General features: G+C 38.2%; 1 protein-coding gene across 9 annotated transcripts in view; it reads right to left on the bottom strand.

Moving 5' to 3' along the window:
- LOC149158714 (uncharacterized) overlaps window positions 1-25,524 on the bottom strand; it is a 242,414-nt gene that overhangs the window by 69,859 nt on the left and 147,031 nt on the right. For all 9 annotated transcript variants that reach the window (XM_089436285.1, XM_089436286.1, XM_089436287.1 and 6 more), the window contains one exon: window positions 20,427-20,576. In XM_089436285.1, coding sequence (XP_089292411.1) covers window positions 20,427-20,576 — 150 coding nt within the window. The remainder of the gene's footprint in view (window positions 1-20,426; window positions 20,577-25,524) is intronic.

Genomic DNA, 25,524 nt, shown 5'->3' with positions numbered 1-25,524 from the left:
GCTTTTTATTCATTTATTTCTTTAAATTATTACTTATATATATATATATATATATATATATATATACTTAAAATAATAATAATCAAATGTAAATGTTAGGATTAATAAAATAAATATCAGGATAGTATAAAAAGATAAATTTAATTGTTAATTAAATTATTCATTATATTAATTATTATTATTATTTACTATTTTATTTAATGGAATTAGGTACAAATAAACGGTTAGTACTACTATTTTCTTAAAATTACCTTACATTTTTTAGATTTATATATATATATATATAGATGTCAGGTCCTTAAATTAACTAATTCCCATATAAGTCACGGTTTTTAATAAACTATTAACGTAGTCAACTTCTAGAATTATTTCTTTTATATTATCTATAACTAACTCCCATTAAATGATCTTTTTGCCTTTTTGACTACCGTCCCTTAGTCAAAATTAGTCGTTAATGAAGATAGCCGTTGGAGGCTCTGCTCAGACTATTTAACATGTAAAGCTGGATCTGTTTCTTCAACTTGTCCTGACGATGACCCACACTGGTTGGTTCGAAACGCGTCGACAAATGTCTCTCTTTATGTGATTTACACCGAAGTTCTACTTATAAACCAAGAAGATATTCCAATCACATGTCAGAACTTGTTCCAGAGTATTGAACAGTCTTGCTGTTGAGTTTTCTCCATCATCTCACCTTGTATCTGACAGGGGGGGAAATGATGGTCATCTACAAGCTTCAAAGTCACATCAAGCGAGCCTGAGCCACAACCTGCCACACCAGTTTCATAGTTGTAGCCAGAAACAAAGATGCCCCTGAACATGCCTTCAGTTGGTAATCTGGGACACTTCCTCTAGCAGAAGACTTCAGCTTCTTGCCAGTTTCGAAAGAATTCCAGGAACAAAATTGAGAACACTTCCTCTAGCAGAAGACTTCATCTTCTTGCCAGTTTTGGAAGAGTTCAAGGAATTGCATTAAGCATTCCAGAGTTGTTGGTCATCCTTAAACCATCACAGATTGAGACTTCCCTTTTCAGGTTGAGGTTCTCCCTTTTATGCGAGGTGAGACCTCCCTTTCATGGTTGAAGGTTTCCCTCTTCAAAACAATAGGAGCACTTCCTCTAGCAGAAGACTTCTGCTTCTTGCCAGTTTTGGAAGATTTCCGAGAACTGCACCAAGTGTTCCAGTGTTTGTGGTCATCCTTAAACCACCACCCTCTATACCAACATTTCAGAGAGCACATTCAGCCTAGTGCTGCCATGCATTTTTGCACATTTTGTATTACAACTCTCTTCTTGGACTCATACATAACCCTTCGGATTAAAGGGGCGAATGTTGGACACCTATCCTCAATGGGTTAGTGTGGAAGCCAAATAAACAAAAGGAGTCCAAGAGACCTTGGGATGTGGAACCCAACGGTCAAACCATGTACTATAAATGTATATCACTTGTTAATAAAAATGTATTCTCATGTTTTATCTTTCAAATTATGTTGCTGCCATGTGTGTGTCTAACAAGTAAGAGGGAGTGTTGATTTTTAATGTACCTTGGACAAGTGGTTTCCCATGGGTTAGTCTCTACCTAGGGAAAAGTGTCCAAAATAATTCTTTTCCTAAGTGTGACTTTATAAAGTGGAAGTGACTTTATAAGTGTTAAAGTCAATGTTAAATTATAAATTGAAAAGTGGCTTTAGACATAAAGTACAATGTGGGTACTTTATTTAATGGGTGAGTTAAAAAATAGAAAGTGAGAATTAAATGCACATTTATTCTCATCCCTTGATCTAAATGAGTTTGAGCCATTAGATCTTAGGGTTGCACAAAAGTCATTTAGGAAAACAAAACGGGGAAAAGAAAAGAGAGACTTCATTCATTCTTCATGAGCAGATTGGAGAAAGGAGGTTGGGAGCTAAAGAAAAGTTTTGAAGGAGAAATTTGTTGCAACAAGCTCAAGGAGTGATTTCTAGGCAAAGTTGGGCACGAAAATCAAGGCATAAAAGACAGCAGAAGGTACAATACAAACAACATTTAATGTTCTAAGCTGCACGTCATTCGAGAGAAGATTTTGAGAAAAAAATTGAAAAAAAAATCCGCCCACCAGTACAGAAATCCATACAGTCCGTATAGAATCCGTACAGTACATATTTTCAGCTTCAAGTGGGCACGAAAATCGAGGCAAAGTGGGCACAGTTTTCAAGGAGTTTTGCGCTGAAGAGATAAGTTATATTTTATTGTTCTGTTTTGTCTACAAATGTATTTTTCCTGAACTTGAAAGATAAATAAATTTGAAGAGCTCTCTAACAGGATTTCTCCGGAGAAGATTGAAGGGGTTTTGCCTGGGTCTAAGTTGACCAAAAATCTGTGTGTATTTTTATGAGTTGTTGGTCTCTTTATGTTCGTATTTATTTTCAACATGTGTTGACAGTGTCATGTGTTTTGATCTAAAAATTTCATTTCCATAATTCTATATGTTGAATGTATGTTTATGGGAAAGGGCATTTAACTGAATGGGAGTGATAAATTGAAATTAAAACCGGGTTGGGATTGCAGGAAACATTTTAGTCATCAAATTTCAACATCTTTCATCTCAAATTCGGAGACCAACTCCCTCTTACACTCGAGAATAAGAGGCTCACGACTTGTCAAGAATAAGTCATCAACATATAATACCAAAATAAAGGGCATACCTTGGACAACTTTGAAGTAGAAGTTTGGGTCGGCATTGCTTCTCATGAATCCAAGCTTCAATAGATAGTTATCAATACGAGCATACCAAGCCCTAGGGGCTTGCTTCAATCCATAGAGTACCTTCTTTAGCCTGCACACATGAGTCTTCCTGTCATGTACTTCAAATCTCTGAGGTTGCTCAACATATACTTCTTCCTGGAGTATGCCATGTAAAAATGCAATCTTCACATCCATTTGGTGAAGAGACCATCCCTGGCTAGCTGCTAGAGCAACAATAGATCTAATAGTAGTGTAGCAAACAACCGGTGCAAAAATGTCATCATAATCTTGAGAAACCTCAAGCCACAAACCTCACCTTATATTTCTCAATACTTCCATTTGCACCATGCTTGATCTTGAACAGCCATTTAGAAGTCACAACAGACTTCCCTTCAGGTCTCGAAACCACTTCCCACACATCATTCTTCATATTAGATTTGTATTCCTCGGCCGTAGCATCTTTCAAACCTGCTCTTTTACTTCTTCTTCAAAGGTGTCTGGTTCAGCCTATATGATGTTGCTCATAGACACAACATAACCTAATATCGGCATGGCTTCTTGCTTTCCCTAAAGGTTCCTCTGGAAGCAACATGTCTCTTAGCATCTTGTAAAGTATCACGGAGCCAAAGTGGTCTCTTCCTGGCAAGAGGATCACATGGAGGGGGATCCAAGGGGTTTATGGGTTCCAATGGATCATCGGCAACATTTGTCTTATGTTTAGGCATAGAAGCAAGGTTACTTGGGAGTGAGAATGGGAGCGGGAGCGGAAGCGGAGCGGGGAGGGGGAGCGAGGAGCGACATTTTCAAAATCTCCCAGTTTGGGAGCGAATTTTTATATAATATATATGTTTATATATTTTGATGCATATATGTCAACAAAAGCCTATAGAGTGATGAATTAGATATAAAAAGCATAAACACATGGATTAAACCATATAACATCAATCATCTAGAAGTTATAATCTTCATCAACCACGTCCACAAGTTACAAGTTCTCATTTATATAACATGTAAGGGTTCACACAACTAAAATAGCATCAAGTGCAATCCATCTCTGAATCAAAAATACATCAACAACTAGGCTCTAGATGGCCTCTAGCATCCAAAAAAATCATGCTACAATAGATAGCTACATATCATTAAAATCATTGCCTATCTTGGGATCTTTGTCATTAATCTCACCCTCTAAGAAATTAACATAAGATAGGAAAAACGTAGCATGTCAAATCAAGATTTTGTTTGAGTGATGGGTACATTTTTACTAGGGTTATGATGGAGGAGTTTGACAACCAATGTCACTAACATCAAGGTACATAGAGGGCTTGGTGCTTTTGATTAAATACGAGTTACATACCCTTGTACATGACAAAATCCAATGGAAACATTGCAATCCCCCCAATCCTGAAATCTTGAAAAACTGATAAGTCTGCTGGATTTTGAGTGAGACCTAAAATTATACTTTCTCCATATGAAATCCAATAAGGTCGAAACCACTCTCAAACATCCTGAGTCATTTCGTGGTAATGTTAAAAATTTAAGTAAAAGGATGAAAATGAAAGATAAAGGAGAATGTCACTTTTACTTTAAGAATTTAACATTACCATGAAATGCATATCAATACTAGGGCCATAGGCTTGAATATTAGGCTGCCCTACTTAAAAACTCTTGTTTCTTTGAAAAACATTTGTGTATGTAACATCTTTGAGACAAAAAATATGCAAATAAACTAGGGAGCGATTTTTTTTTGCGGGAGCACACTCCAGGAGCGAATTCGAGGGTGTGGACCACTCCCCCACAACCATGCATAGGACCTTCTAGTAGGTCTATGTCATCATCCTTCTTCTCAACAGGAGGAGGAGGAGGAATATCCCTTGCTTTTCCGAGGGCAGCGTCTTCATCGAATGTCACATCCCTACTAAACTCGATATTCCTTTGGCCAAGCACATTAACTATAAAAGCTTTAGAATTTTCACAATATCCAACAAACGTACCTTTCTTCCCTGAAGCTTCCAGCCTGTTCATCTTGTCCTTCGACACATGAAAGTATATGGGGCATCCAAACATCCTCAAGTGTCCAACATCAGGCCTCACACCTGTGAAGACTTATTCGAGAGTTTTGTCACCCAAGGTTTGATGAGGGGTCCTATTTTGAACATAGACAATTGTGTTTGCAGCTTCTCCCCATAGAAGCTTTGGCAACTTTTGATCATGCAACATGGCTTGGGCAACTTCCATGATGGTCCTATTCTTTCTTTCAGCCACCCCATTTTGTTGAGCGTTGTAAGGTACGATGATCTCCTTGATCCCAACTTTCTTGCAAAAGTCAATGAATTCGTTCCAAGTGAATTCTCCACCATTATCAAACCTGAAGACCTTGATTCTCTTCATTGTTTGATTTTCTATTAGAGCTTTGAAGTCCTTGAACATATCAAAAGCCTTGTCCTTGTGTTTCAAGAAGGCTATCCATGTCCTTTGTGAGAAATCATCCACAAAGGTTATATAGTAGAGGTAGCCACCAAGAGATTTCACCGGCATGGGTCCACATAAGTTAGAATGTATGAGTTGTAGAATGTCACTGGTCCTGCTCTTGCTAGAAGGGAATGGTCCCTTCGATTTCTTTCCACTGGCACATCCCGGACAGACCCCATCATGATTAGCTTGAACCTTAGGCATTCCAGAAACCATCCTTCTTACTTTAGGCAGAGCTTCATAGTGAATATGAGCAAACCTTCGGTGCCATAGCTCACTTTGATGATTGCTATCATGTACCAATGCTCAGATTGGTCTTCCATTGACTCTATAGAGTCCTTCAATTCTTGATCCCAAAGTGAATGCATCCCTCATGCGAGATTCCATAGGCCAAGTGAGGACCTTTCCTCTTATGAAGGCAACTCTCATCCCTTTGTCTTCCAAGGAAGATATAGATACAAGGTTCTTCTTCAATCTCGGTACATACATAACATCATGTAGATGTATGATTTCACCATAGTCCAAATGAAATGAAATAGAACCAAAGCCCTTCATAGGATAAGTAGAATTGTCCCCAAGAATGATTTTCAAATTAGTCTCCCTCTCAACTAGGTTTGAGAGGACTTCATGATACCCAGTGAAGTGTCTAGAGGCCCCACTATCTACCAACCAACTATCAAACGAATCTGAAGGAGAGGAACTAGAAAGAGCAGAAATAAGAAAATATTCAGATTGAGTAGCAGCTACATTATTTCCATACCTTGAGTTTTTTTATCTCTTTTGAGGACGGTGGCGATCTTCATGATCATCAAGAGCATGTCTTCTTCTTCTGTCATTGAACATGTCGTTGTTGTAGCCACGATTGTTGTTGAAGGATCTAGGAGCTCTTTTCTTCTCTAGGCAGACTCAAGCAATATGGCCAAGCTTGTGACAATTGTAGCACAAAAAATTTTGATGCATCTCTTCTAAGTCTTCTATTGGAGTCCTTAGATTCAAGAGAGGGCTTTCTTTAACTTGATGGGCCTCTTCTTCCTTTCTTCTTCTTGGCTTAAGCAGCAAATGCAAAGGATTCTCCTTCTTCTTGCTTTTGAGTTCTCCCTCTGGAAATCATCCTGGTCTCTTCTTGAGTGCACTTTCCAATGAGCTCATCAAACGAACAAAACCTGTCATTGTTGCTTATAGTGGTAATAAATGTCTCCCAAATTGGAGGGAGGCCTCCAAGTGCAACGAGCACCAGCTCTCTACCAAATATAGATTCTCCAGCAGTCAGTGGTTGATCCTTGAGTTGGGATATCCTCATGAAGTATGATTATGTAGTCTCTCCTTTGTTCATTTTGATGTCCTTGAGTTGATTTTTCAAGGAGAGAATATGGTTCAAATTGCTAACCTCATACATCCCAACCAGCGTATCATAGATATCCATGGACTTCAACTTGGAAATATAAGTAAGCAAATGATCTCTTAAAGAATCAACAATGATTTTTTTTGCTTTGATCTCACCTTTTTTGTACTTGGCCTTGATAGCAGCAAAAGCATTTTCCGGACGCTCAGGAACCTTTCCTTCCACATATTCCATCTCCGGCCTAATTTTCCAAGCAGCAAAATTTAATGAGTCATTCAACTTCTCTCCTTGAAGTATGAGGTAGACATCTTGACCATGTTGGATAATGCAATATGGAAACAATTAATTCAATTTCTCCTTACTCCTTAATATTTGCTTGTGAACTTTATTTATCTTCTTGTGTTTCTTTATTATATCTTTTCATCAAACAAATATCAAGAGAAAAACTAGTAAAGACAATGGACACACAAATTAAGCTCCAAGCTAGGGAAAAACCCCTCCAAGGGGAAAATCCATAAAATCTCTTCTCTTCTTATAGAATCTGCTTCAAATGAGAAAACCAAGATCCAAAGCCTTCTCCAACACCAAGTCATCGCTCCAAGTCAAAGTCTAGCCAAGTCAACAAGAGTTAAACCCTTCCAAAACTGCACCAAACTAAGAATTTCGATCCTAAGCTTCAATATTTCTGACCTGCAGTAAGTATGCAACTTTGGCCCCTGCAGCAGCTCAGTATCTTCGCACGTGTGAGAGAAATCTAGGGCAAACCTTGACCAAAACTTTGATTTTTCTTCCTTCTAGCTTTAGCTTCTCTTCTCCTTGCCTCTCTTGACTTCCCCCTTGAATTTTGCACCTCAGTTCAAACTTCTTGATTGCCAATCGAACTTGTTTCCAAATGAAGTCGAGCAGCTTCTATTTATACTCATATGCGGAGATCGAATAGCCCTCTCTGGGCCGACTTGTGCTAGGAGGTTTATTTTCACTGTCTTGACCCAAAATAAATTCTTTTTAATGGTACACTTTGTTGAGAACTGTAAATAGTTTCGGTCTTCATGATGACATGTAATTGTGATTTTTGTAAATGATGAAAAGAAGAAAATAAAATTATTATTATAATGCTTGCTTCATGGTTTTCATGAGGAAGAGATTTTATTTTTAGTGGCTCCCATTGAGAGCCTTTGGGATATGACAAATGTACGAGTCTATAAAAGTGCCTAGAAGCCCTCCAACGACAAGCACTAGTCCTCCTCTTCATGTCGGCCTTAAGATGAAGTATAAGACCATATCAGCTCACCAAAATAGAGACACATCCCTTCGTTGAGGTCATGTCAACTTATATATATGGGCAGACCACTATATATAGGCGTGTAAGGCATTCACATTTCCACAGTTCAGAAATTTGGACATCTCTCTGTAATTCAAGTGAACAGTCCTGTGACAAGTTCATATCACAGTTCGGATGACATAGAAGGAGCTTGGATAGATGAGAGAAGGATAGCGGGTATCTCTGTTTGGGCTAATTACTGAAACAGAAGTTCAGATCTCTGAGTGAAGGACTCGGTGCTACAGCAGAGGGATACAGTTCGGATGAGGGTATATATACCACAGTTAGATGATATATAGAAGCCACAGTTCGGTGCTAGTTTGGTGCTATGAAGATGTTGTTATTCAGTGATATATTACAGTATTTCGGTGATGCTGCAGTGAGGACATTTTGGTGACAGTACAGTAATATGGTTCGGTGCCATATCTAGTATATCTATAGTTCGTTGAGGAGATGATCTCAGTGTTAAGAAGGTCGAAGAGGAAGAGGAGTCAAGAGGAAAAGAGAAGAAGACAAAGAACTAGTGTCTTGGTCTTGGAGTGGCTAATAGGTCAAGGGTCTTGGTCTTGGTATTCGTCAATTGGAATCTCTATAAGAAGAATTTGTGCGGGTTTTCCTCTCAAAGAGTGAGAGGTTTTGACCCTAGATGATAGCTTACTTTCTATGTCTCTTGTCTATTTTATGTTCATGATTGGTTATTGTTTGATGAAGAAGAACACTAATAATCTAAAAAGAAGAAGATTCTAATCTAAAGAAGCAAAAAGTATTAACAAGCAGTTACTAATCGTATAGAAATCACCTAATGCTAATGCCCCAGATTTCTCAACATGGTATCGGAGCTAAGGTGATGAAGTCAAGAAAGGAGGGCATATAATCAAAGAGACACTCAAGGATCGAGTTTCAAGAATGGCATCAAAACAAGTCAAAGGATATCAAATGGAAATTTCAAAGATCTTCATTCAAGAATTGATCCCTAGATCAACGAAGAAAGTCTACTTCAGAAGGAGTCTTGGCATCATCAATCAAGGCCAAAGCCTTATTTCTACTCAAGGCGAATAGATCTACAGATCAAGGCAACTAGAATTCTACACCAGCAAGAGTGTTGGATCCTATAGTCCTTAGCAAAATAACACAAAGACCCTCATCAAGCTGAAGAGATCTACAAAGCAAGGTAGCCCAAAAGTATAGACATCCAAGAGAAGCACTTTAAGGACAAAGATCACATCACCTTGGAGAAATTCGAAACCCTAGGAACATTGTTGATCTACACTCATTCACCACCGAGGAAGTCAAAGTATCATGAAGGCTAGTTATCCAAAGAAGGATAAAAGCAGCGTTATCATCTTCAAAAGGCTATAAGGCAAGTTCCTTCTCATTGAAGCAAGGACCCCTCCCTTATCCTTAAAGAAGATCATCCAGGGAAGCATCAAGACATCCTCATCAATCACCATCAACAATGGGAGTTAGATCAAATGCATTGTCATCATAAAAGGGGCCATCTCCTTTTATTGAAGAAGGGATTTCATTTGGATCTTCATCAACCACCATCAAAGGCATCAAGTTGAAGATTTCATCTTCACTTGTTAAGTAAGTATCTTTTATTCTATAATCAAATCTCGTAAAATGACTTCGTTTTGCAAGGAGATCTATAAGTTGGTTGGGTCATTGAACTTCCTTGCATAGAAAAGAAGGATAGACACACTCCTCGAAGAAAGTGAAGTCACTGATCGTATCTATGGAAAAGGTCTCCAAACCATCCGAAGGTCAAGCATTATCTGAATACATGGAAAGGGATCAAAGGGCTCAAAAGATTCTTATCAAATCAAAGGTCCCTCATTCCCTATATAGCAGGATTGGAGACATCAAAAGAGATATATGATAAGTTGGTAAAACTACTCTCTGAAGTTGTGATAAAGAAGGTATCAAAGGATAAAGGGTTATCTTTATAAGATCTCAATTGCAAGATCTGGGAGAGATAATCTTCATTGTTCCAAATACACTAACTAATGGATAAAGTAACAAATGCCCATGGGGATAAGGAAGTTATCCCATTCAGCAACTTGTGGTTTCTATGCAAGATAGAGGAAGACAGGTTGAGGGAAAAAGTATTTAGACATTTGTCGAAAGGAAAGAAGTACATAGCTAAGATTCAATGCTATGAGCATTATAGGAAAAATTGTCCTAAGTTCAAAAAGGGTAATATCAAGGAAGAAAGAGAAGAAGTCCATTTCACCAAAGAAGTGAAAGAAGCTGAAAGAGGGAAAACATTAGAAGCAAGAGCTCGTGACATCACCATAGGGAAACATGAAGGACAGCTGGAACAAAATCTATGGTAGTCAATTGTGAAGGTTATAGCTCATGGGAACCTCATTGGAAACTTAAGGGAAGAAGTCATCCAAGGAAAGTCTCATCATACATCAAAAGGAAACATCGGTTGGATAGGGATATGCGAGATTGTCAAGATTCTCTAATGGAATCCTCATCGAAGGGTTAACCGATCTAGAGAGAAAGAAAGTGTTTCATCAAGAACTCCAACTTGTAGAATTCATGAAATGATGGTATGATGACATATGAAGCAGATCAAGGGATTGAAGCTCTTTTCAATCAAGGAAGTTGCTGAAAGAAGCCTAGATGGCCTAAGGTATGTATGCTTATATTCAATACTATAATTGTTAGTTTTAGGTATGTTCGATGCTTAGAGCAATTTATTTCAATTTTCACAGTTAGCTCAATACCTTTTCCAGATTAGCAATCACATCTGCATTAAAGTAAACTGCAGATAGAACATAAACATAAATCGCAAAAGATAAGCCAAGACAAGAGGACACAAGATGTGGCGCTAGCCAGGGACAAACCCCAATGTGGGGAAACCCTTGATCAATTCTTCTTATATGTTCTTCAATAGTTCAACAAAGAGAGAGAGAGAGAGAGATAGTACATTTACAACAGAAGTCAACACTTTGACTTATCTAGATAAGAGCATAGATCATCTCTAAGAAGATGATACATGAGATCAGTTGAAGACATGTTGCTTCAACTAATTCTCCAAGGTGACTCCTTCACCTATCATCGTGCTGCATCTCGTCATCATGTTGCACCTCATCGTGTTGCACCACGCTGCACCCATCATCACACTGTTGGACCTCATGACTGTTGCACCTTATGCTACATTGTTGTCCCATGTGCCATTGTTGAACCATGTTGTCATACAGCATGTCTCATGTGCTTGCAACACCATGCTTGCCACAGCTATCCATGTTGTCCACGCTTGCCATGTTGCACCATGCTTGCCATGCTGGTCATGCTTGCCATGTTGCCATGTTGTCCATGCTTGCCATGCTGCACCATGCTTATTGTTGTCCATGCTTGCTGCTGTCCCACTTTGCTGCCATGTCATAGTTGTTGTCCCACTTTGCAGTTGCTGCACAATGTCACTGCTATCCTATGTCATAGGGTTTTCCCATCATAGTTGTTGTCCCAACATAGTTGCTGTCCATAATGACATTGTTGTCCCATCATTGTGTTGTCCCAACATTCTGGGCAGCACCATGTAGCCCAACTGTCCCATATATATTAGCATTGTTGTACTAGTTGCCTTGTTGTCCCATGCATCTATCCATCAGCCCACAAAACACCCTCGATACTGTTGCATGCTACTGTTGATTTCTGCCTAGGGTTCTGTGCATGTACTAGTATGGTTAGGGCACACCAACTAGCCTAACGTATAGGGAAAATACCTTTGTTTGCCTTGTTGTCCTTAGAGGTGACTGCGGCCTGGTTAGGAGGTCCGTTCTAGGTCTCTCGGCCATCCAAACTTCATCTCCCAATTGCTGTTAGCAGTCCCTCATTGCGGCCCTATAAATGTGTCACTAAAACTGCCCACAAATCAGTCCTATGACTGCGGCTGCCCTTCCAACAGTCCTTTATTGCTACCGCATGATAACAGGGGAACTCGACCCCTTCTCCAACACTTCGGACCGCTCCAAACAACGGCTAAGACTCCAGCTCAATACGATGTCCACACACAACCCTTCCACGTTGTCTAGGGCAGCCTCCAAATGCTGTGGCTAGGGCATGGTAATGTCCTCCTTGACTGTGTTTTGGTAGGGACCAATGTATAGGGTTGTAGGCTTCCTTCTAGATAGCGTTAGGGCTTCTCTTTCATTACTGCGTCCTCTAGATTAGGGCAGCGTATTCCTTCTTCTTCACTGCAGCTAGGGTAGCCTCTTTTCTTCCAGCATCTAGGGCTTCCACTCCTAGATTTCTCTTCCACTAAAACCCAAGACAAGTGAAGAGAAATCAAGATAGAAGTGTGTGTGAGAAATGACTCTCACGTCATCTCCTTTTATACTAAAACATTGAGCACATGTAGGGTTTATTTGGTTGTTGACTGACCTTGACGAATTGGCTTATAACACAAATAAATTCATAACTCCATGAATACTTATCAAAATCAAATGATCTTTAGATCAATCCTACACCTCTCGATGAGAGGGATCCAAGAAAAATATCAGCTGCCATAAATAAGATGACCCACATGGAGTTTGGCCCTAGTTGCCAATTTTAACAATAATGTCATGTCGTATGGTTGCAAGTAACATGGATCATTGCTATACCTTGAGAAGCGTGATCAAAGGAAAGGGATTTCCTCCTCTGAAAAGATGAAGGAAGGCATAGGTCACACTAGATGAAATCAACATAATATGTCCTCATATGAAGTATGAGGTGGTTGACTACAATTAAGGAACTCTGAATGGAAGCTCCTAGGAATGAAATGTGTGAAGAAAGGAAGGAAGAGATCGTAAGATATGCAACCATGGTAAAGACAATCAATATCCGAAAGACCAAAAAGATTTGACTAGGAAATCTGCCAGAAGGATATGAAGACTCTGATGGAAGTCTGAAAAAGATGGAGACCCTTGACAATGGATATCTTTGGGAGATATGTCAATATGTATGCAGGATGCTGATGCAATCTGGAAGATGTCATGATGAAAGATCATCACAAAGGTAATTTTGATTTAAGTGTTCATTTCTTATTTTTGAACAAATATTTGGATGGGCTTATGCAGGACTGCCAAAGGAAGAACTACAGATGTCTTCCCCAAGGACCATGTAGAAGGATGTAAAATCCTTCTGAAGAATATGGTATGGAGAAGGCAGCATGGCATGAAGTTGTTGATTTGGGGTAGCATTGGATGTGCTCTAGCCATGAAAATTGGTGGAGAGGCTAAAGCACATGAGATCTCCAAGACCCAGAAATGGTTTGGGGAAATTCTACCCGGTGAGGGAGATATTAAAATAATTAATATTTTTAATGGGTTCCTAAGTCTAAACTTAGGAAAATAAAAAAATTAACAGGTATTAATATAAAACTGGGTTAGAAAGTTCTAAATGACATGGATCAAGCCAAATCTAATCTTAGTTTTTGATTAGAGATGTAATCTCGGTCGTTGATGACTCAACAGAAAAAGTATAAGAGGAGGCTTGAGGGTCAGTTGGAGATACACGAGAGTGATCCGTCAGTTAGATTTTCTAGAGCAGGGTTTGTTAAGAGAAATCGAACTAGTGATCAGAGTTGCAGCGAGGGGCAGTGAATGCAAGGCAGAGAGGCAGAGATAGTGTCGGAAGACTAGTGCAAGGCAGAGAGGCAGACGCAGAGCCAGAGGAAGCCACGCAGAGGCCAACAGTGACTGCGCAGAGGCCAGAAGGGCCTGTGTGACTGACGCAGAGGATTCAAAAGTGTAGCAGAAGGCCATAGAGGTTGCGCAGAGCCTCAGAGGGTTGACGCAGAGGCCAGGAGGGTTGACGCAATGCTTTAGAGTGGGCTGGAGAGGGTTTCGTGGAGCAGACTTTCAGAATACCTGCTTCCAAAGAGAGGTATTACTGCCAGATTATTTTCTCTGTCAGGTGAGCTAGTTTAGCACCCAGTGTACTCAAGAAAAAATAATTAATAATAAAACCCTCAGAACTGTTGCATCGGTTTTCCCAAGTTGGGTTTTTTCGGGGACGATTTGTCCAAAATAACGGTGTCCCTTGTGTGTTTGTTCATTTCTTTCAGTTGTTGATTTGTAGATGGTTGTGACTGTATTGTGTTTATTTCAAAATTTATATGGTTAAATAACTTGTTAGTAATTAAACAAGTAGGCGAAATAAACCAAAGAATACAGAAAAATTTCTAATGGGTAATACTTAGAACTTTCAACAGAAGCAAGGCTAGATGTAGACTGGTGGATCACTTTCTAGAGAAAGGAATGATGACATGACTGACTCGTGGATGAAAGTGATAGATAGTTTGTGCCCTATTAAGAAGTCCCAAAAGATGAAGACTCTGTGACAAAGAAATTCATGACATCGAAGGAAGGAGTTCTTCAAGCAGACAGTTGTCCCATCATCTCCACCAGAAGAGTTGTTGTAGGTCCCTAATTAAGAGGGAGCCTGAAAACAAGTTTCTTACTTGGAAGAAACTTGGAAATTCCTTAGCCAAGAGGGAGCTTAGGTACATTCCTTATGTAGGAATGAGTACACTCCTTTATTGGAATAGATATGTCCTCCGTATTTGAGAGGGAGAGATAGACACATCATTCTGGTCTTCACTTGGAAAGACAGAATGAGAGGATTGGGTAATCATTTGGCATCTGATACTCTTTGAGGATGAGATAGGGCATCCAAGATAAGAGTAGTCATAGAGGACCAATATTCTTTGAAGACTGGGGAGTCCCAGATAAGAATAGTCCTCATGGAACACACCCGGAGAACCCGGGTGGCATATGTTCCAAGAGAGACAATGATGAGAGTGCTTATAAATCATTGGTCTCGCCAACATTTATCTCAAATCTTGTGGAGAGATAGAGTTGTTAGTCAGGGCCTTGTTATGTAACAATGTTGGTTGATATGATGTTATACAAATGGGTTACCAATCTGACTCTTCTTATGAGAAATTTTTCATATTGAGAATGACCAAGTACCATTATGAATACCTCCCTAGTTAAGGGGGAGTGTTGAAAAGTGTAACTAGATTCAGTCTTCATAATGACATGTAATTGTGATTTTTGTAAATGATGAAAAGAAGAAAATAAAATTATTATTGTAATGCTTGCTTCATGGGTTTCATGAGCAAGAGATTTTTTTTTTTTAGTGGCTCCCATTGAGAGCCTTTGTCATTAAAGTCAAAGAGTCAATGTCATGTATGAAGAACCCTTCTTGGGGATATGACAAATGTATATGAGTCTATAAAAGTGTCACAGTTTGGATGACATAGAAGGAGCTCAGATAGATGAGAGAAGGATAGCGAGGATCTCTGTTTGGGCTAATTACTGAAACAGAAGTTCGGATCTCTGAGTGAAGGCCTTGTTGCTACAACAGAGGGATACAGTACGGATGAGGGTATATATACCACAGTTAGATGATATAGAAGCCACAGTTCGGTGCTAGTTTGGTTCTATGAAGGTGTTGTTATTCAGTGATTCATTACAATATTTCGGTGATGTTGCAGTAAGGAAATTTGGTGACAGTACAGTAATATGGTTCGGTGCCATATCTAGTATATCTAAAATTCGTTGAGATGATCTCAGTGTTAAGAAGGTCGAAAAGAAGGAGTCGTCAAGAAGAAGAAAAGAGCAGAAGACAAAGAACTAGTGTCTTAGTCTTGGAGTGGCTAATAGGTCAAGGGTCTTGGTCTTGGTATTCGTCAATTGGAATCTCTATAAGAAGAATTTGTGTAGGTTTTCCTCTCAAAGAGTGAGAGGTTTTGGCCCTGGTTGATAGCCTACATTCTGTGTCTCTTGTCTATTTTATGTTCATGCATTGGTTACTGTTTGATGAAGAAGAACACTAATAATCTAAGAAGAAGAAGATTTTAATCTAAAGAAGCAAAAAGTATACACAAGAAGTTACAAATCGTAGAGAAATCACCTAATGCTAATGCCCTAGATTTCTCAATACAATTTGCCCAGATGGGTCTTATATACATGGCATTAACTCTCTCGACTCATGATAATAAATCTTATGACATGACAAACCCTAGAAGCATGAAAAACATGCTTTACCTAGAAGACCAATCAAAAGAAGCATGAAACCCATGCTTTAAAATAACAAATTTATTTCTTTCTTCTTTTGCTTATTACATAAGATATAAACTAGTACATGAGTGTAATGACAATTATGAAGACCGAAACTAGTTACATTTTCTAACAGACTAAGTCAAATAAGCTTCTTCAAATCTTTCCAAAGGTGATTGCTTGTCTCTTGTCTCCTTGGGCTTATCTTCACCTTAGTTTTGATACCATGTTAATTTTCCAATGGTCTATGCTTAACACAATCACTTTTATCAATTCTTTTTCAATTAGCAATCAATTTATCCGATATAATTCAATCTTCCAGCAACAATAAGCAATTGTAGATAGAACAGTAAACCAATGCACAATAGAAGATAATCGAGAACAATAGAGACATAAGATTTGGTCAACGACTAGGTTGCACGAAACGGGAAAACGGGTATGAGTTTCTGAAACGGGAATCGTACGAAACACGACCTCCCCAAATTTTGGGAACGGGGAAACGCGAATATATATATATATATATATATATATATATATATATATATATATATATATTAAGACATTTAAGAAATATGTGCAATCATAAAGCATATATGATACATTCTAATTTATTACATTATGATAAAATTGTCAATTGTCAATGCATAAACTATAAGTCTCTAAAGTTACATCACATTTACTCATGAATGATCACATAATGAAAATAGAAATATCCAAAATCAGCCATGAGAAATTTCTAATTTCTTGTCTCGTGCTTGATTGGGAGTCTCCTCCTACATAGTCGAATGACCTTAGTGCTCTTGATTAAATACAAGTTTCATAACCTAGTACCCTACATGCTCTTCATTATTGGGAGTCTCATCTACATAGAGGGCTTGGTTCTCTTGATTAAATACAAGTTCCATACCCTAGTACATGATAAAATCCAATGGAAACATTGCAATCCCCCCAATCCTGAAATCCTGAAAAACAGATAAGTCTGCTGGATTTTGAGTGAGATCTAAAATTCTACTTTCTCCATATGAAATCCAATGAGGGTGAAACCACTCTCAAACATCCTGAGTCATTTCATAGTAATGTTAAAAATTTAAGTAAAAGGATGAAAATGAAAAATAAAGGAGAATATCAATTTAAGTAAAAGGATGAAAATGAAAAATAAAGGAGAATATCACTTTTACTTTAAGAATTTAACATTACCATGAACTGCATATCAACACTAGGGCAAAAGTTCACTTTTATAACTTTAGACAAGCATCTAGAAGCAACTAGAAGTCACTGGGATAACCTAAAAATAAATTAGAAAAAAAATTTAAAAAAAAAATTAAAAAACACAAGTAAAAAGTTGAAACGTGAGTCGTACGGCCCTTAAACGTGTTTCAGGTCGTACTGGCCACGTTTCAGTTTCGTGAAACGTGGCAGTACGGCTTGAAACACGTTTCAGGGCCGTACCATACGCGTTTCAGCGTTTCGTACTCGTTTCTGTACGGAAACGCCCCCTTGCCCTATGTTTCCTGCAACATAGGTCAACAACCAAGGAAAAACCCTTCCCAAATTCTTCTTTTATTAGACTGTCATCAAATGTCCAGTAGAGAGATACAATGTTCAAGTTCATCAACAAAGAGTCAAAGGTCAAATCCTTGACTATCCCAACATACAAATCCAATATCCAATCAAAGATGAGCCAAAAAGTCAACTCTGGTCAAAAGTCAAATCTGCAATTTTGGTCAAAGTCAACAATAGCAGCAACAGCGCTAATCAGTGAATGTTCAATAGTCAAAGTGCCTCCAAAAGATTCGGTCAACCAACCAGAATATTCAGCCTCCTCTTAGTTAAAATTGTTCAAAACAGTCATAAATTCTGCCCACAAGAATTTGGTCAAAGTCGATGTTTGACCTACGGAGACCCTAGCTGTAGGACTGCAGTCAACACTGGTTAAACTGCTTAGAAAAATTCAGTCTCTTTCTGAATGAATTCGACCTTCCAAAACAGAGATAAATTCTAAATTTCCAAGTCAACCCAAGTCAAGGGCTAGTCAAAACTGTCCCAATCAAAATGTCAATGCACAAAACAAAAATCTCCTCCTTCCCTTCGCACGTGTGAGCTCAGACTTCTTATTTCAAACCTATACAGACTAATCAAATCAAGAGAGAGAAGATGCGATGTGTGAAGATGCCTCCAAGTGATGTGACATGATGTGTATTTATATGTGATAGATGAGGTGGCTTTTCCTTTCCCATATCAACTTGTACTTTTGTGCATGTGGTTCTAGCATTAAAAATAATATTTTTTCTTGACCAAATTAAATTCTTCCAAAGGCTGGAAGGGTATTCTCTGAATGAGGAAGGCTTCCCAATGGAGGGAATTTCTCCCTGAGCTACCAAATTTCAACAATAGTCGATGTAGGGATGTGTTTGATCCTTACCAGAAATGGTAAGTGTGTATCTCCCCCTATTGTCAAGTCTGGGACTTGACCGAGTATACCCCAGTATGCATCCTACCCACAAGCTGGGCTTGTTGGGATTGCCACCCATCTGGCCAATGGGTGAGGAGACTTGGGACGTGTCTGATCCTTACCACTTGTGGTAAGTGTGTATCTCCCACAAGTGATGGGATGCATGTGTTCTACCACTTGATTCTTGAGGATCAAGGTGGGAAGATCAGTAGACAATAGGATGTGTGTGATCCTTACCTCTCATGGTAAGTGGTATCTTGCCTATTGTCATTGGATATAGGGTGGCGGATTGACCTCCCCTACGATTATTGTTCTTCTTTAGATCGAGACATCATTGTTCAGCTGAGGTGAAGTTCATGGATCTTGACCCTTGTAAATCGATCTCCCCTATCGTCGATTGTGGATTATTCTTCTTCTATGAGACGAAATGATATGAGATGAGACATGCAACAGAAGACATGTACATCCGAGATGAGACTTATGATGCAGATGGAAATTCCTCCCTAACTGAGAGGGAGTGTTGAAAATTGGGGCAGCTATGGGACGAATTTCCCCATTGGAATCCCATCTTGCCCCAAGGAAGAATTCAATTTGGTTAAAGGAAATATTATTAATTTGTTTGGCATTATTTTCATTATCATTCAATGTGGCACAAAATCAAGCAAGCAATCATTAAAGAAAAATATATTTAAATATTATTTGGAGCAAATTTGAATTTAAGAGTTTCCCTCCTAATCCTACAAGTCGGCCTCATCATGTCGGCTTGCCCCAATAGATGTGACCTTTCACACATGGAAACAACTATAAATTGGGCATCTATACTCCTCCATTCGGCAAGAAGAAGCTCACACTTCTCTGAGGTCTATTCGCTCATCTGAGGCAGCGAATCTTCTATCTCTGTGGCAAATCATATGGCAGTTCGTTGATGGTATCCCTGTGGTTAGAATGACCTAGTATCTGCGGCCTAATGATGGCAACTCATGCGACCAATTACAGAGGTCTCTGCGGCTACTTCTGTGATTTTTATCTGAGCATTTTATGAGTCCTAGTCACCTATTCCTGCGGCCCTAATTGTGGCATGTCTGTGGCCTAAAGGAGGCTCCTGTTGCAGCCTATCAGTGATAATGTTTGCGGCCTATTTCAGAGGTTATATGTGGCCTTCTCTTCATAATATCTGTGGCCTGCCTGTGGATCATCTCCGGCATTTTTGGTTTGACTTCTGTGGTAAGTTCGTTCAAGCATATGCCCCTATTCTCTATGATATATGAAGCCTATGTCATGAATTGTATGCAGCCTCTCGATCTGAGAAAATAAGGACCTGCAACTTGAAGTGAAATCAACTTTCAACAAGGTCGCACCTATTGAGTCCCAAAATGCTAGACTAACAGGCCTACACATAGATCTCGATATCACATCTATCTCGGGTCTATGAATGCTCACATAATGTGATGGTCTCCTACTGTTTGTGTTCAGAAATCTAGGGAAAATGCTGGGTAAATGTGCTACTCTACCAAACCACTCCTACCGATTCCTCTAGTATATAACCGGTAGCAGACAAAAAGTTATAACAAACCGAAACTCTTTCCTATCTGAGAATCTGTGAGAAAAAAGAAAAAATATATGACTTTACCCAATTACACAAAAGGATAAATGAAAAAGATACAAATTGAAATCACAATATTGAGAAGTAGCTTTAGAGCCTTGGTAGATAACAAACTATGAATTAAAGATATCAGAATGCCTAAGGCACTTGCAATAAAAATACAACCCAGAAATTGAGGAAACAGCTTGCATCAGATATGAATAAATGAGGATCAGATTTCAACTACAATTTTTTGTGTGAATGCATGTTTGTTTGCTCCTCGATGAATTTCCTCAAGAACTCTTAAGATTGCAACAATTATAGAAAGAGCAGAGATAGTACTAAGATGGATAGAGAGTATCAACACTGGATTTTTATTGAATCCATGGAATCATTACTGCCACATGGCACCTATAACCTGCAATTGCAGTATGCTTAAAATGGGGAAGGGAGGGGGGGAATATTTTTCAAGCATACCAAGAATGTTCTTTCCTCCTGCATTGGGATTTATCGGACCAGTTTTCCGGCCAAAATAACCTGCTCCCGTCATCCTATCAGATTTGCAACTTCTCTTCTTGCCTGTCTTACTAGCTTGGCTATGCTTCCCATTTAATTTTCTGGATTTACCTGAAATCAAACACAAAAATTGTAACTAATGTTAACACTTAACAGTATCCAGGTTTCAAATCTAAACTTTTGAAGTTATTATCACTTCTCCTTCATAAATACAAGAAGCAACATCCTGAATTAAGTTGATTGCATATAACTGGAGGAAAAAAGAAACGGTTGACCAAAGGGGAAATTTTAGAAATAACTACTTTTTGAGGTGTAGAATGATCATTGTTAGACTTGTGCTCATCTATAGGATACAAAACCTTTTAGATCTGAAAGCAAAATTTAGAGAAATCCCATGTTCTTAAATTAGATGTTACACATTAGAATCTTATTTCAGATGACTCCAGACAGTGCACATGGATACACGGCATGCCAATGGCTATGATATTCGATAAGCACAAATGTTGACAAGTACAATGGGAACAATATCTGTTGTATAGTTAAAGAGTGAAAAGGAGCAAGCCTTCCAGTCACACCAAAATATATTTGATATATATAGTGAAAATAATGACATCAAATCAAGATATACACAAGCATCCCCCTTTAATTTTGACTTGGTGGAAGGAAAGGACATTATTGTTATCTCCTTTTAATGACAATTTCCTTCATCACAGGGAAAGCAGGAAAATTGACAGTTTTAGGCTCTGTAAAAGATGTGGTGAGGATGCCAAGAATCTGGTCCTCGATGTGGCAATACTCCAGATATCACATGATCTTTGGATCAACCACTGAATACCTCGATGCCCAATGCTAACAATATCCTGTTCAAACAAGCTCTTAATGAAATGTCCATCTTTAGAACTGTGACCTCAAAAACACCTTCACAGAAACCCCTTCAGAATCGAAGATGCAAACATGAGTTTAAAAGGAGAGTCCAGCTTCAAAAATATAGTCTCCAAAACAGCTTCAAATGAACCTCTTCAGAATCATCAAAGTAAACACAAATTTAAGTAAGCATATATATAAACAATCAATGCAGGAAGTTAATTTTATGAACAAAGTTCATAAATGCAACAGAAATACTCAGAATGTCTGTTATATGTAAATATCCATTATAGGAAAGTAATATTTATATACAAATGTTCAAAAGATATGAGAGGATGATGATTACAACTAAGTGTCCCATTTATATACCTAGGTAGGTACCCATTCACAAATGGTCATGTACTTAGAGACATGACTCTAGAACACTAATTATTAGTTAATTATTCATTATTTATGATTGTTATTATTTATATTTATTTATATTATATTTATATATATTTTATTATTTATTTCCTTATCTATTTCTTTTTCTTTATCTTGTAATCGACTCGCATCTTTCAGAATTCTTCAATTTGTCATTTTCGATGATACAAGATGATAGGATCCTTTGAGTGAAACAAAATTGTTGAACTGAAAAGGGATCTAACCATCCTAAATCTATCTTTTGTGGAATATTGCGATTATTAAAAACTTGGGATGAATTGTTGTCACAACACTGGATTATGGTGACATCGACGTTCTTGGCAACATAAGTCACTTGTTCTGGTTTGGGCATACAGATTGGTTGGGATGTTTGCTTTTATGTTTTGGATGACAATAAGGACATTGGTTGAGATGTTTGCTTGATTAATTGTGAGATCTTCACTTGTAATTTTTGTTGTTTGAACTGCAACTTCTGAGTACATTTTCACTTCAACTAGTTTATCCTCTTCTTGAGTTGTAATATTGATTAGATCGGTATCCATTCCTTTTTCTCCAAACTGTACTGTTACCTCTGAAGACTTCGATGCTTCTTTTTTAGTAAGTCGTTCTAACTTGTCCTTTTGCGACTTCTTGTCACTTTTAAGCTTCTTTATTTGTGTAAGAAGGTTTTGGTTATGATTCCCTAGACATAAAAGTTCTTCATTTTCTGAATTGTTGACTTTATCCTTAGTATCTTTCTCTTCATCTTTTAAACATTTAATTTGTCCTAATAATTTTTTATTAAGGTTCTTTAAACGTAAATTTTCCTCTTCTCGTTTTGATAAGTGCTTCTTGAGTTCCTTCTTTGTGACCTTAGTCTTCTTGATTTGAGCAAGTAATTTTTCAACGTGGTCCTTGAGGCGAGAAATTTATTTGTCCTTTTCCATTACTTCCTTATAATGCATATCCACAAGATCTTTATATTCTTGTTGTAATGTTTTCTTGTTTTGCCGAAGTTTGACTATTTTGTCTTTCTCTTGATCTTCCAGCTGCAATTTCTCAGTACACTAGATTGCATCGTTTTGTAGGAGTGATGATGGGCATTCAACTTGCAATTTGGATTCCATTTTTTTCATTTCCTTATTAATATCTACATGTTGTTGCTCAAGTGTTGTCATTAATTGTTTTATTTCTCCTGCTAACAATTGTTTTTGTGAATCACTTAGATATTCAACTAAAGTAAAAGTTTTGTAAGATTTTGTGCAGATCACATTTTGATTTCTAAATGATTCTTGACAATTAGGACATCCCTCTGAACAAAAAGGACATCTTGAAAAGAAGCCATATTTTTTTTTTCATTTCTTTTAACATTGTATGGAACCTTCTTTAAACTTTTTTTTGTTAAATACCTGTCTTGACTTATTTGATAATAACGCTCCTTTAAAAATATGAATCTAACCTTGGAAATTATTTTTTTAAACCTCTTAAAATATATATTTCTATAATGTGGTCCACTATCTTCTTTTTTCTTTACCTTGTCCTTTGTAATATGTATTATTTTTTTTAATAAGGTAATTTAATTACCTTTATAAAGTAACTTTTAATCGAATCATTGAGAGATTATTAGACTGCCCAAAATGATAGTCTCCCTTTTTTTTTATAATTTCAAATTCACTAAGGAATTAAAATATAGTTTTAATTTTGCTTGGGTTTTGTCTTTGCATAATTTGCCTAAATGCCAACGATGAACATTTTGATAATACAATTAATTTGATAAGGACATGTCTTGTAATGTCACAACCTTCAAGTGGAGCCTCCTCTGAGTAATAATCGCCGCGATCAAACAATTACTGAACGGTCATTTTTTTTAAACAAAAAATGTGGGTACCAGATACAACTTGGGTTCTCGGGAAGATACGATAGACTGACTCACAACTTGAAATTTACAGTGATGTGTGGCTGATGGCTGGGGGAGATGGCAGCAACAGGGACAGAGTGCAGGTCAAGGCAGCGAACGGCCAGGGTGGGGGAACGCGAGATACGGGAGCGAAAAGGTGGTCATGGTGGTCGCAGTCAGGTGGTTGCTACGGCTATGTACGATGGCTCGAGGGCGAAGGGTGATGACGATGGGCGATTGAGGGCCTTGGTGTTGATTTCTGGTAGCATCGGATGTGCTCTAAGCCTCAAATTTTGCAGAGAGGCTAGGACACATGTATTCCAGAATACCTAGAAATCGTTTTGGGAAATTCCACCCGCAGACAGTTTTAAAATAATTAATTATTTTTAACGGATGCCTAAGTCTAAACTTAGGAAATTAAAATAATTAAAGGGTATTAATTAAACTGAGGGTGAAACTTCCAGAAGAAGACGAGGATCAAGTCAAAATGATCTGAGCCATTAATTAGAATCTAATCTTGACAATTGATTGATCAATGAGAGGATTATAACAAGGACTTCAATGGGTATTTGGAAAATGAATCAGGAAGATACTCAGTCACCCAACCAGATCAATTTTCTCACTGGCTGAAGTTTGGCAAGAGAAAATTGAATCAGAGGGAGAGTTGCAGGTTGGAGAGAGAGGGCATCAACGATAGTTGGGAGCGCAGGAAGCAAAGAGAAGACGCAAAGCAGAGGAGGGACAACACAGAGGCAGTGACGTTGGGACTGAGTAGTCATTGCACAGAAGGTTACGCAGTGAGGGCAGTAGGTCCTCTCCAGAGTCAAAATTTCACTGTGAAGCGTGAAAAAATTGTCTATAAAATTTCTCACAGAAATTCCTCTTCTACACTGTTGGTTGTATCTTGTACATGAGATTTTGCTGAAGATCAATAAAGAAACCCTTATCTGTTGGTTGTATCTTGTACGTGAGATTTTCCTAAAGATCAATAAAGAAACCCTCATCTGCTACACTGGTTTTCCCACATTGGGTTTTTCCGGGGATAATTGTCATTGTGATTGTACCTGTGCTTATATTTTTCCTTTCTTTTACTTTCCGCAGTATTTGAGTTGTGAAGGCTGTAGTAGAATTTATTTCGATATTTGTTGTAGAAACATTGTGAATAAATTATTTCTGAATTAATAAGTAGAGGAAATAATATCAGTCACTGCAGTTGGATTTCTATTTAGAAATTTTCTCATGGTATCAGAGGTAAGGAGAAGCAAGAGAACGGAGCCAGAAGAGCTAGCGTTAAACAGAAGTGGGAGCTGTGTAGGCAGCAAATCGAACCACAAAGGGATTGCGCAGTACAGGAGGGCAAAATTTTCGTGGGAAAATCTCTCTCTGAGTGAGTCGATAGAGAAAGATTTCCAGATCGAAGTTTGCTAGTGACAGAGGGAGAAGCGCAACAATCTCAGCGCAGAGCAGTATTCAGGTGGGTTGCAGTTTTTGCTGGGCAGAAAAGCATCAGAAATCGATAGGAAAAATAGCACAAATAAGGATGGAAAATCAAGATGTCTCTCAATTATCTTCCATATTGGAATAAGAATTTGTATGCTTATCAAGTTCAGCATCAGCAGATGTTTGGTATATGGATAGCAGGGCTTCAGCTCACATGACTGGAGTATAAGAATACTTCTCAAGCTATCAAGAAGAGCAGATGTACTTCCAGATCACTATGGGAAATAGAACGAAGTGTACTCCAGTAAGGAGAGGCACCATAGAATTTCAGACGGAAGTAGGAACCAGCATCCGAGCCACTAATGTTCTGCATGTGCCAGAGTTAGGAATGAATCTGATTTCAGTGTCCCAGTTACACGACAAGGGATACGATGTATACTTCATTGGAAGGAAAGT

Source organism: Pinus tabuliformis, chromosome 5_2, assembly GCF_031772625.1.
Source record: "Pinus tabuliformis cultivar Carrire ecotype Pingquan chromosome 5_2, CPIR1, whole genome shotgun sequence".
Lineage (NCBI taxonomy): Eukaryota > Viridiplantae > Streptophyta > Pinopsida > Pinales > Pinaceae > Pinus > Pinus tabuliformis.
Note: the sequence above shows the minus strand (reverse complement) of the source record. Positions and strands in the feature narration are given on the sequence as shown.